Here is a 14,396-nt window from a genome sequence, read left to right on the forward strand (position 1 = left end):
GTGGTGAATGAGGGCTGCACTCTCACAGAAGGCCTTCCCGCACTCACTGCACTCATAGGGCTTCTCCCCAGTGTGAGTCTGTTGGTGCCACATGAGGTACGACCTGTGTTTAAAGACCTTGCCACACTCGAAGCACTCGTAAGGGTTCTCACCACTGTGGATGATGTAGTGTCGAATGAAACCTGGCCTGTCTCGGAAGGCTTTTCCACATTCTTTGCACACAAAGGGTTTTTCGCCCGTGTGGCTCCTGTTATGCAGGACAAAAGTGGAGCGGTGAGTGAAGGCCTTTCCACACTCATTGCACTTATAGGGCTTCTCACCGCTGTGAATCCGCTGGTGTTGTGTAAGGTGTGATTTTCGGTTGAAGGCCTTCCCACACTCCATGCACTTATAGGGCTTCTCCCCTGTGTGGACCATGTGGTGCTGAAGGAGGTAAGTGCTCTTACTAAAGGTTTTTCCACACTCTGTGCATTCATAGGGCTTCAATCCAGAGTGAATCCTCTCATGTCGAGCAAGGAGGCGTTTCTTGTCAAAAATTTTCCCACATTCATTGCATTTAAAAATATTTTCCTCTTCCTGAATCATGGGATCTTTACCTAATTTGCATGAGTCATGGTCAAGGACAGCACCTCCTGGCTCCTGTACAATCCTTGAACATACACCATCAGCTGTCCCTAAATCGCCATGTTCAGAGCTTGATTTCCTAGGGAACTTCTCCAACTGGGGATCTATCTCTGGTTTCAAGTGTCCTTCTTGCAATTCCAATGGCCCATCCTGATCCCTGGTTTGGTCCACCTGGGAATCTTCTAGAGCTCCAGCTCCTTGTGTTAGTTGTTCCTGAAGTGAAGCTCTCTCTGACAGACCTGGCTCACAAATGATAGGTTCTGTGGTCTTGAATTTTTCTCTGTCACCTGAAAGAAATCCAATACACAACAGAGCCTGTTAATAATGTCATTATAGAAGTAACAACACACCATTTCCGCAATAAAAAAAATAAAAATGAAAATACTGCCTGTGTATCTGCTGTTTTGCTACCTTTGAATCCCAGAAATACAATCTTTCTTTCCAGGTCTCTGGACTTTGACACTTTGAATGGGAGACCCAAGGGAGGGGCAGGGTTATTGAACAATGGTCAATTCAAGGTTGGATATTTACATAAATAGGTAACACATTTGGAGCCCTAGATAGTTTATGCTGAAGAGATGACTCAGGAAAGGCCTCACCACACTAGAAACATTAACTGTGTGATTAGAGGGGTGGGGCATTGAGCCACGACATAACAACTGGGCCTCTAGAAAGAAATAGAGGGAAGGCAGGAGACTGAGTCACATAAAAATGAGTCAATAAGAGTCAATAAAATTCTGGACTCTGAAGCCAGTTGCAATTCCTAGGTCAGCAATACTTTCTGCATGTATTGTCATACATCAATGCTAGGAAGGTAACTGACGCTAAGAGAGTTCTCCCTGAGAACATGGTACTCATGTTTGGAACTCCTCCAAAAACTATTCCTGAAAAACACTTGATGCAGACCTACTAGTCAAAGACTTTACAAAAACTACCTTAAAGAAATTCAAAGAGCTAAAAGGAGATAAGAAAATCAAGACAATTATGAACAAAATGAAAATGCCAATAAAGAGCTAGAAAACCTAAAAAGAAACCAATGAGAACTTTTGAAGCATGAAAATACAATAAGTATTATTGTATTGAAAAGTTCACCAGAGGGCCACAAAGGAAGATTCCAGCAGGATGAAGAATGAATTGGCAAAAGAAGTGAGGACAATGGAAATTATCACATCTGAGAAAAAAAGACTGAAGAAAAGTGAACAGAGCCTAATGGAACTGTGATATACCACAAAGTGAACTAATATACTCATTGTGAGATTCCCAGGAGGTGAGAAAAAGGCTCAGAAAATCTGAAGAAATGGCTAAAAACTACCCAAATTTAAGTAAAGACATCAATATAAATATCTAAGAACCTCAATGAACTCCAAGAAAGATAAACTCCAACAGACTCATACTAAGAAAAATTATAATCTAACTTTGAAAGCCAAAGATAAAGTATCTTAATATCAAGCATGAAACAACTCCTCAAACAGAAAGGATCTTCAATTAGAATATCAGCAGTGTTCTCATCATAATCTCTGGAGACCATAAGGGAATAGGCTAATATATTCAACGGCTAAAAAAAAAAAAAAAAAAAAAAAAAAAAGTCAACCAGGAATCCTATATCTGGCAAAACTGTCCTTCAAGACTGTGGGAGAAATTAATACACTCCATATATAAAAGCTGAGGGAGTTTACCAGTAGACCTGCCTTGCAAGAAATTCTCAAGGGAGTCCTGCCAGGTGAAATGAAAGGACACAAAAGAAACTCAAAATCATATGAAGAAATAACAATCTTGAGAAAGGCAAATACATAGGCGATTATAAAAACTAGTATTACTGCAACAATGGTTTGTAAGTCTAATTTTTGTTTTCTATGTAATTTAGGAGATTAATTTTTTTCAATGATTAACCTAAAAGCTAGTATTATTATAACATGTTTATAACTCTGCATGTAGTTTTCTACATAATTTAAGAGACTAATGCATTTAAAAGACTTATTAGATTAAGTTATTGGGCATTTAATACTTAAAGATGTAATTTGGTAACATGAACAACTGAAAGGGGTGTGAACAGAGTTATAAAAGAGTATTTTTTTTTATGTTATTGAAGTTTAGCTGCTATAAAATCAAATAAGTGTTTTAATTTAAGATGTTAAATGTAATCCCACAAAGAAAATAGCTATAGAATATACACAAAAGGAAATAAGAAAGGAATTTAAACATTTAACTATAAAAAAATAAACACAAGGGCAGACAGTAATGCAGGAAATGATGGACTAAAAAAGCTATAATTCATATAGAAAACAAATATCTTAAAATAAAAAATGTAAAAAAAAAATGGGGGACACTTCCCAATGATAAAGGGAATCATGCACAAAGAAGACATAATACTTATTAATCTATGCCCCCAATCAGGGAGCTCCGAAACATATAAAGCAATTACTAACAGAACTAAAGGGAGAAACAGACCAAAACGCTATCGTAATAGGGGACCTAAATACGCCACTATCGGATATGGACAGATCATACAAACAGAAAATCAATAAGGAAATAACATCCTTAAATGATCCATTAGACCAACTAAACATAGTTGACATTTACAGAGCCTTCTATCCCAAATCAGCGGATTATACATTCTTCTCTAGTGCACATGGAACATTCTCAAGGATTGACCACATACTAAGACAAAGAGATAGCCTCAACAAATGTAAGACAGTTGAAATCATAGCAACCATATTCTCTGATCATAATGCTTTGAAACTAGAGATCAACTGTAAAAAGAAAGCTAAAGAACCACAAATACATGGAGATTAAACAACATGCTACTGAAGAACCACTGGGTCAGAGATAAATAAAAAGAGAGATCAAGAAATACATAGAAACGAACGATAATGATTGTACAACATATCAGAACTTTTGGGACATGGCAAAAGCGGTCATAAGAGGAAAGTTTATATCATTACAGGCCTATCACCAAAAACAAGAGCGAACCCAAATAAACAACCTAACGCTTCATCTTAAAAATTAGAAAAGAACAAATGAGACCTAAAGTCACTAGAAGGAAAGAAATAATCAAAATTAAAGCAGAAATAAATGAAGTTGAAAATAAACAACAACAATAACAACAACAAACAATAGAAAAAATCAATGGAACAAAGAGCTGGTTCTTTGAAAAGGTTAATAAAATTGACAAGCTCCTGGCTAGATTCACTAAAGAAAAAAGAGAAAGTACACATATAAACAAAATCAGGGATGAAAGAGGGGAAATTACGACACACTGCAGCAGTACGAAGGATCATACAAGAATACTATGAAAATATATATAAAAACAAATTTAATAACCTGGAAGAAATGGACCAGTACTTAGAAAAATACCACTTTCCTAGACTGACTCAAGAAAACTGGAAAATCTAAATATACCAATTAGCAGTATGGAAGTTGAAACAATCATCAGAAACCTACCTAAAAGTAAAAATCCAGGACCAGATGGCTTCACCAGTGAATTCTACCAAACATTTAAAGAATATTTAATACCTATTCTCCTCAAACTCTTCTAAAAACTCGAAGAGGAGGCAATACTTCCCAACACATTTTCTGAGGCTAATATAACCCTGATACCAAAACCTGGTAAAGATAACACAAAAAAGAAAACTACAGACCAATATCTCTCATGAACACAGATGCAAAAATCCTAAATAAGATACTAGCGAACTGAATACAGCAACATATTAAAAAGATTATACACCACGATCAAGTGGGCTTCATCCTAGAGGCACAGGGATGGTTCAATATATGCAAATCGATTAATGTGATACACCACATAAGCAAATTATCAATAGATGCAGAAAAAGCCTTCAACAAGATACAGCACCTATTTATGATCAAAACACTTAACAAAATTGGTACAGAAGGAAAAATACCTTAACATAATAAAGGCCATATGACAAGCCCTCAGCCAACATTTTACTTAATGGTGAAAAACTAAAAACCTTCCCCCGTCCAAGATCAAGAACAAGGCAGGGCTGTCCACTATTGCCACTGCTAACACTGGAGGTCCTAATGAGTACAATCAGACAAGAGAAAAATATAAAAGGCATCCAAGTAGAAAACAAGTCAAACTCACTATTTGTGGATGACATGATTCTCTACATAGAAAACCCTAAAGATTCCACAAGAACACTACTAGAAACAATAAGCAAATACAGTAAAGTTTCTGGATACAAAATCAATGTTCAAAAATCTATAGCATTCCTATACTGTAATAACAAAGTGTTAGAAAAAGAAGTAGAAAAAGTAATTCCTTTTGCAATTGCAACAAAAAGAATAAAATACCTAGACATAAATTTAACGAAACAGGTGAAGGACCTATATAATGAAAACTATAAGACTCTATTAAAAGAAATCGAAGAAGATATAAAGAAATGGAAAGATATTCTGTGATCTTGGATTGGAAGAATCAACATAGTTAAAATGACCTTATTACCTAAAGCATTATATAGATTTAATGCAATCCCCATAAAAATCTCATCGGCATTTTTTAAAGAAATAGAACAAAAAATCATCAGATTTGTATGGAAGCATAAAAGATCCCGAATTGCCAAAGCTATCCTGAGAACAAAGAATGAGGCTGGAGGCATCACTCTGCCCGACTTCAAATTATACTACAAAGCGGCAGTAATCAAAATGGCATGATATTGGCAGAAAAGCAGACACACGGACCAGTGGAACAGAATCGAAAGTCCAGAAGTAAACCCATATTTATATGGGCAAATAATTTTTGATAAAAAAAAACAAAAACATACAGTGGAGAAAGGAAAGCCCCTTCAATAAATGGTGCAAGGAAAACTGGAAAGCCACCTGCAAAAGAATGAAACTAGACTGTTGCCTATCACCATGCACCAAAGTTAATTCGAAATGGATTAAGGACCTGAATTTAAGACCTGAAACAATAAAATGCATAGAAGAAAACATAGGAACTAAACTCAAGGACCTTGGACTTAAAGAGGATTTTATGAATTTGACCTCAAATGCAAGGGAAGTAAAAGCAAAAATAAATGAATGGGACTACATCAAACTAAAAAGCTTCTGCTCAGCAAAAGAAATCGTCAAGGTAAACCTTCCGAACAGGAAAACATATTTGCAAGCAACGCCCTGCAAATTAGTCTGATAAGGGACTAATATCCAAAATATACAAAGAATCATATGACAGAATAACAACAACAACAACAACAACAACAAACGATCCAATCAAAAAATGGGCAGAGGACCTGAACAGACACTTCTTCCTAGAGGACATACAAATGGCCAACAAATACATGAAAAGATGCTCAACATTGCTAGCAATTAGGGAAATGTAAATCAAAACCACAATGAGATACCATCTCACACCTGTTAGAATAGCTATAATCAACAGAACAAGTAATAACTAATGCTGGAGAGGATGCAGAGAAATAGGAACCCTCATACACTGCTTGCTAGTGGGACTGCAAATTGGTACAGCCACTATGGAAAACATTGATCTACCATATGATCCAGCAATCCCTCTACTGGGTATTTACCCCAAAGACTTGAAAACTCATATCCGAAAAGATATTTGCACACCGATGTTCACAGCAGCATTATTCACATGGACATGGAAGCAACTGAAGTGTCCTATGATAGATGATTGGCTAAAGAAGTTGTGGTACATATATACAATGGGATACTACTCAGCCATAAGAAGACATGAAATACTGCCATTTGCAACAACATGGATAGACCCTGAAATAATCATACTAAGTGAAATAAGCCAGATAGAAAAAGTAGAAAATCACATGATATCACTTATATGTAGGATATAAACCTAAAAGCAACAAAAGAACAGGACAAACAAACAGAGACTCATGGACATGTACAGTGGACTAGTGGTTATCAGGGGGTAAGGGGTGTGGGGAGTGGGGAGGTAGATGGGGGAAAAAAAATTTTAATTTCTTCAATTAAAAACATTTAAAAAAAAGAAATAAAAAAGAAAAGAAAAATATCAAAACAACAGAAGTATCTCCATATCAGAAATTAGTTAAAATGTAAATGAATTAAACTACCTAATTGAGAGACACACGATTCAACTACAGGCTGTCTGTAAGAGACTCAATTTAGATCCAAAGACACAAATATATTGAAAGTAACTAGACGGAAAAAGATATTTTGTACAAATACTAACCAGAAGAGAGCAAGGTGGCTATATAAACATCAGACAAAATAGATTTAAAATCAAAGAAGACTACAAGTTATACTGAAGGACATTATATACAGTCATGCATCTCTTAACAACGAGGATACGTTCTGAGAAATACGTCTTTAGGTGATTTCGTTGTTGTGTGAACATCGCAGAGTGTATTTACTGAAACCTAGATGATATAGCTTAGGGGTCCCCAATCCCCAGGCTGTGGACCAGTAGGAACTGGGCCTGTTAGGAACTGGGCCACACAGCAGGAAGTGAGCAGCAGACAAGCGAGCAAAGCTTCATCTGTATTTGTAGCCACTCCCCAGTGCTAACATCACCACTTAGCTCTACCTCAGATCATCAGACATTAGATTCTCATAGGAGAATCGGTCTCTGGTGCCAAAAAGGTTGGGACCACTGATATAGCCTACTACACACCTAGGCTACATGGTACAGCCTATTGCTCCTAGGATACAAACCTATACAGCATGTTACTGTACTGAATACTATAGGCGATTATAATATAATGGTAAGTATTTGTGTCTCTAAATATAGAAAAGGTACATTAAAAGTATGGCATAAAAGATTATAATGAGATTATCATCTTACGGAACCACCATAATATATGCAGTCCTTCATTGACCAAAATGGCATTATACAGTACATGACTGTATTAACAAAAAGTATAATATAGCAATAAGATATATCAATTGTAAATACATAATTACAGACCATCAAAATATATGAAGCAAAAATTAACAGAATGGAAGAGACAATTCTACAATAATAGATGAAGACTGATACTCCATTCTCAATAATAGATAAAATAACCAGACAAAAAAATAAGTAAAGACTTAAACAATTTAATAAACCAACTGTATCTAACATACATGTAACATTCTACCTAACAACAATAGCATACACGTTCTTCTTAAGATCACATGGGATATTTTCCAGGGTAGACAGTATGTTAGGCCACAAATTTAGTCTCAGTAGATTTAGTATACGTGCTGCTGAAACGAGCATAGTCTCAATAGATTTAAAAAGATATCATGCAAGGATGATTCGTTTCTAACAAAAACAAAAACTTATCATATCAAAACTAATGGGATGCAGTGGAAGCAGTGTTAAGAGGGAAATTTATAGCCATAAATGCTTAGACATCAAAAAATTAAACATCAAAAAATATTTCAAATCAACAACCTAATGTGACAACATTGGGAAGTAGGAAAAGAGCATATTAAACCGAAAGCTAGCAGAAGGAAGAAAATAATAAAGATTAAAGATATATGATATCGAAAATAGAAAAATTGAGAAAATAAAAAAAAAAACCCAAAACTTGGTTCTTTAAAAAGGTCAACAAAATTGGCAGAACTTTAGCCAGATGAAGTAACAACAACAACAAAAAAAGAAATTCAAATTATTAAAATCAGAAATGAAAGTAGGGACATTCCTGTTGATCCTACTTATACAGAAATTTTAAAAAAGAGTATAAGAGAATATTATGAACCTCTGAATACCAACAAATTGGATAACCTATACGAAATGGACAAATTCCTAGAAACAAAACCTACAAAGACGAAATCAAAGAAATAGAAATCTGAATAGATTAATCTGAAATCTAATAAAAAATCTCCCAACAAAGTAAAACCTTGGACCTGATGGATTCACTAGTGAATTCTACCAAACATTTTTTAAAAAGAACTAATACCAATCCTTCTCAAACGCTTCCAAAAAACTAAAGAGGAAGAAACACTTCTAAACACATTCTGAGGCAAGCATTACTCTGATATCAAAGTCCAAGACACTACAAGAAAAGAAAATTACAGACCAATATTCCTCATGAACACCGAGGCAAAAATCCTCAACAAAATATTAGCACACACTGAATCCAGTAGCATATTAAAAAGGTCATACACAATGACCAAGTGGGGTTTAATCTTGTAATGCAAGAATGGTTTGACACATGAAAATTGATCAGCATAACACATATTAATAGAATGAAGGAAAAAGCCAACATGATCATTTCGACTTATGCAATAAATAGTACTAACAGCTTACTTTTCATGAGCCACTTACTATGGCTCAGACACTGCACTCAGTAGGTTTACATGTGAATGCCTTATGTGATTACAGCCCTAACGATCTGATGACGTGGAAACTGTTATTACTAGCATTTTCTGCAAATAGACTGAGTGTAGCCAACTACACTGACCAAACCCTTTCCTCCTCAAATTGGACACACAGCTTCACCACACTTCCCAGCCCCACACAGCTAAGTGTGCTCGAACACCTAGTTCTGCCAGTGGGATGTGAGGGGAACTGGTGTTTGTGGGCGTGGGTATGACATCCTCCCTTCCTCTCTCCATCCTCCTCTGCCAGCTGGAGGATGTCAGGAGCACCTAAAGCCACATGTTGATGGCAGAATGCACCTGGATCCCTGAATAACTGGGTGGTACACAGCTCCCTGATGACCCACACAGACACAGCTGTGAGTGGGAGAAACAGCTTCCATAGGCTAAGCACTGAGACTGGAGTTTCTCTAATCTGGTAGCTAGTTTTAACTCACACAAAGACACGATGAGATCGTGTGACTCTGCTACGGCCACAGAGTGGGTGATCAGCGAGCTGGGCTTTGAGCCCAAAACAGGTCTTAGCTCACACACCTCTGTCCTCCATGAGGTCAGAGGGCCCATGGGACCAAGGGCTCCACAGCTTCCAAACCACCAGACAGGCCACAACAAGAAGTTTCCCTGGGGATCCATGGCCAGTGGTCTCCTCCAGGTCCCAAGACTGTGAGGACTCCCACTTGCCCACCTCTCGGCTCCTACCTGGACAGGTGCTTTGGGAGAGGTCTCTGTCCACCATCCACAACTCCTGTCCATGCTCCAGCTGGTAGATCAGCTCAGGTCTGGGAATAGGACACCCTGTTCGTGCAGAGAAAGAGAGAGGACACGAGGATTTTTGTGAAAAGAAAGAACACCAATCTAGTCTGGGACTTCAGGATGAGAACAAGATCTCGAATGAAGCTGCTTCCAAATGCACAAACAAAAACTGACAGGTAACCTGGAACAAAGATATGCCATATTGACACAGAGGTTTTATTCCTAATACTAAATCAAAAACTAATGTATAGAGAGTATAACCACATTCAAAGGACTGTGTCAAGCAATTTAAATGCATTATATCATTTCAAAATTGAAATAAATTTATGGAGTAATTTAAACAACTGACATATTTAAAATACTGACTCTTTCCATTCAGAACAAAGTTTTCATTGACCTTGGTCTTTTTTCAGATCCTAAGCTATGTTTTATATCGTTCTTCCTATAGACCACAGACAAAATAAGGATTCTCTCAGGATTTCCACATAGCGTCCCCAGCAAGTACGTACTGTGATCAGCACCATTACAGATGAAGAAACCAAGGCTCAAGCAGATAACATGATTTGCCAAAGAGCAGAGAAGTGGTGAATAGCGGGGCCAATACAGAAACCCAGGTATAGCCATCTCTGCTCTCTGTGCTGGTTTACAACAAAGCTACACAACTGTGCTCCAGAAGGTGCTGGTCCAGACATGAAGGTAAAGAGAATCCTGATGAGAGTAATAACAGTAGTGGTCACAGCGGGCTTCTCAATCGCTAACCTGCATCACAGTAGGCACTGTTCTGAGCGCTTTGCGTAAGTTGCCCACTTACCCTTGCCATAGACCTGGGAAGGAGATACCATATTACTTCATTTACCAATGAGCACACTGAGGCACAGACAGGCTCAGTAACTTGTCTGGGGCCACACAGTTTTCAAGGACCAGAGCTGGACTGAATACCAGGGTTCTGGCTCCAGGCCTTTATCTTCCAAACGCTCCATGAAGGAGGAAATGGAATCTAGATTTTCTCTCAAAAATTAGGAGAAAGGAAAGAGAGAAAATAAAGGAATAGATTCCTGCGGTTGTCCCTCAGTGTCCCCGATGAAGTGTCTAATTGGAGTTTCTCAACCTCGGCATGATTGATTTTAGATACAGAAAACTCTCTGAAGAGATGGGGAAGGAGAATGTGTGTCCTGTGCATTATCAGGATGTTTAGCAGCATTCCAAGTCTCCACCTACTAGACGCCTGAAGCACTGTCATCCCAGTTGTGACAAACAAAAATGACTCCTGACATTGCCGTGTCTTCCCTGCGCGACAACATCATCCCTCAGTGAGAACCACTGGCTTAGAAAGAAATACATAGGGATTTTGTGAGCAGGATGCTGAGGAGGTGACTGTGTTGAATGGAGGGACTATGTGAAAGGGGAAAATACCCAAGAACATCCGCCAAGCAGACAGAACAAACAGCACCTGCAGAGACTCAAGCAAGTGTGTGGCTGGGGCAGCTGGCTTGAAGCCAGCATGACTGAGTGGCGTGAGCCTGAGGAAAGCACATGGAGGTGAGTGATGAGGTAAGGAGGGCCAGGTAATAGACTATCATTTTTTAAAATTTTGTAATAAAATAGCTAAATATATCAAACATTTCCTAACTTGGTTTAATCTCTTCTCACTGACATGAATCTTAATTACGGCTCTCTAAAAATAGGTATACCTTACCCTAAGCCCTAGATTTACCATCCTTTCCCCTTGGGCTGACTGCACTCTGATTATCTTCATGCAGAGCCACACCCAAGCTGGGGTTTCTTGACCTTGGCCCGCTTGACACCTTGGGCTGCAGAATCCTTTGTCAAGGAGCCTGTCTTGTCTTGTTTGTTGAATGTAGCAGCATCACTGGACTCTACCCACTAGAGTCATGTGGTTCCCAGTTCCTGGGTCAGTCAGTCCACTAGATGCCAGTACTACGCCCACACATGTGTGACAATCAAAAGTGGCTACACGCATGGTGAAATGTCTCCTGGGGGACAAACTGCCGGCTGCTGAAAAGCACCGCTCTAACCTCTCTCTCTGACAGGACTTAGGAGACAGAGACGGTCAAGAGAGCATGTGAGATAAAGAGGCCATGTGGTTCAGAACACCTGGGGGCCACCAGGACGAAGGCCTTCCAGGGGCCTGCCTCATACTCACTGGAAGAGCATCCCATCACACATGGCCTGACGACTGGCCTGGAGGGGACATGTGAGCCCACCAGATTCACTCAGTCAGGTCCCCCTCTGGAATCCAAAATAGGGAGCTCAGACAGAGGCCAGTCTGTGTTGGACACTGGGGTGACAGGTCCAGGGATAATGGGCTCAGATAGCCATTCCTGCCTCAAGGATGCCCCAGAGAGCTCAGTAGCAAAGAAAGAAAGAGAAAAAACATAAACATGCAAAGAAGGAGAGACAGGGAGTCTGGGAGCCACAGACAGCAGGGACTGAGGTGCCCAGTCCTATTGCAAACTCGTAGAAGAGAAAAAGCCATTCTGAATAAAGAAACCTGAGCAGACCCAGAGAACGAAGCCAGGACAAGAGACCCGGGAACCGGGGCATAATCGCGTGGTTTCCAGTTCCTGGGTCAGTCAGTCCCTCAAGGGATTCCCCAGACATCCTGCCTTTGGGGTCTGTGGAACACCCCCATTTCCTTCCACACTTTCTAGGAGCCTACCATGGCGGAGTGGGGAGGACTTACCCAGAGATACTAGGTGCCCACAGTTTTCTAGCATCACTTCCTGGTACAGGGTCCTCTGGGACAAGTCCAGCTGCCCCCACTCCTCCTGGGTAAAAGTCACAGCCACATCATCGAAGGTCACGGACATCTGGAAAGTCAAAGAGAGGTGGTAGCGTTGGCCTTGGGGCTGTTGCATGGAATCAGAGCTCACTCTGCATCATGGTACAGGTGCGGACATTAAGGCCCCAATCATCCAACACCTCCTGAGGGACAAACTATGTGCTGGGCTCAAGGGGGAGGTGGACAATGCTCTGGACATAATAAAACAGTGTAAAAGAGAAGCCTCCTATGTGGAAGCCACTGGAAAATGACACATGACAGTAGAAATGACACAAAGACTTTGAAATGCAGACAGTGAGGACTCTAAAATGTCAGAAGATGAGAAAGCAATGATACCACTATGGTAACAACAGCAGCACCTGAGTCTCATCGGTCCTGCTATGTGCCTGCCCCATGCCGAGGACTTCACATCATATCTTAAAGCGACTAAAAGTCCCCAGTTCAATAAGCCATCGTTTTCACCAGTGTCTGACAAAAACACTGCATATGGAGTTTGCCTTGGTAATGTTACTCCCACCACCATATTCTACACATTCTCAATGTGAATCGTCCAGCAGATTCAGGACCATATCTTTGTGATGACCAGACCCACTAATTAAATATACATGATACAGCCACCTCACTCTCAGATGCACAGCCCTACTACTGCAGATTTAACACTTAATTGCCACAAGACATTGGCTCATGCTTTTTCACTTGCACCTTCAGTGCTCACATCTCTGCTTTCTAGCTTCAGCCTGTCAATTTTCTCTACTTAATATTTCAATTAAACACCTGGAAATTCCTAATAAATTAACTGGTTCTTACATAGGAACCCTGCAATATTACTCATTTCTGGTGCTGGATGAACTCGCATCACCTGGCACATTTTGGAAAGTAGGTAAGGATAGAAAATTCAACTAGGGTCTCAACACTGAGTATCAAATGAAAACTCTCTGATGTGCAGTCACATAACATCCTATATGATTGGTTAGGGGTGCACATATGGTTTTCTCCGGTTAGTCTTAAGTCGGAAGTGGGGAAAAAATTGGAGAGTTAGTAATTAATCAAGTCTCGGCCATTTTGGACCGATAGTTACAGAAGTAACTGTTTAGCTTCCTGGACTGTCACTATAAATTTAATCTGGCTTCCGGTTAGTTGACTTAGAGCAGGCTAGCTTCCTGGATTGCTTATTGTAAGTAAGGGGCTGGTTTACTGGGCAGGATGCAGCAGGTTGTGGGTCAAAGTTCAAATTTCTATCTGGTCCGTCTACTGTCCGTTTGTATAGTCTCTCATGTCCTAAGACTGGAGATAAAGTGACAAGCCAACTCCACTTGTAAATAAACGACAAGGACAAAGGAGAATCCAATGGCTGTCTTGGCTCCACCCTGGCCAGGAGACCTCTCCGAACCAGCAGAGAAGCTGCAATGACCAAAACAACCGCCACTCACCTGCGCTGGGTCCGTCCACGCCGCCGCCATCACGGGACCCTGTGGAGAGAGCCAGGCCCGAAGAGGCGGTGACAGAGGCGCGCTCAGCCGACCGCCGCCCCTACCCCGCCCTCGGGGTGACCTCGGCTGACTGTCACCTTCTCCGCTGACCGAGAGGCTTGCAGCTCGTTCAAAGGGGCGGAAGTGCATCTTAATCTTCTTGCTCATTGTCGAAGAGCCGCACTGGAAGCGGCCACAGAACAGCGATGCCCTCCCGACAGCTGGCGTGGACAGAACCGTCGCACGAGAATGACGTCTACACCAAGCCGCCGGAAATCCCGCTTCCTCAGCGGGCCACAGGAAATACCCCTGTCCTGAGCCGTCTTTGGCACAGCGCCCGCTGCACACTCGCCATGCACAGCCTTCTGGGTAATGTGGTTTTTTCTCTACAACGAAGCCACCGGAGATCGCGTTCCATAGCCGGTTGTCCCCAG

At 40.4% G+C, this 14,396-nt stretch overlaps 1 protein-coding gene across 1 annotated transcript; it reads right to left on the bottom strand.

Annotated features, from left to right (window-relative positions):
* Window positions 1-14,219, bottom strand: LOC120617059 (zinc finger protein 805-like; the record flags this gene model as incomplete). The annotated part of the gene is made up of 4 exons (XM_039880651.1): window positions 13,924-14,219; window positions 12,395-12,521; window positions 9,637-9,732; window positions 1-911 (listed from the first exon to the last, which is right to left on the bottom strand). Coding segments are annotated over exons 1-4 (1,341 nt in total), but the record flags the coding sequence as incomplete, so codon positions are not given.
* Window positions 14,220-14,396: the final 177 nt, after the last annotated feature.

The sequence above is a fragment of the Pteropus medius genome, unplaced genomic scaffold, assembly GCF_902729225.1.
Source record: "Pteropus medius unplaced genomic scaffold, Ma_sr-lr_union100, whole genome shotgun sequence".
In the NCBI taxonomy this organism is placed as follows: Eukaryota; Metazoa; Chordata; class Mammalia; order Chiroptera; family Pteropodidae; genus Pteropus; species Pteropus medius.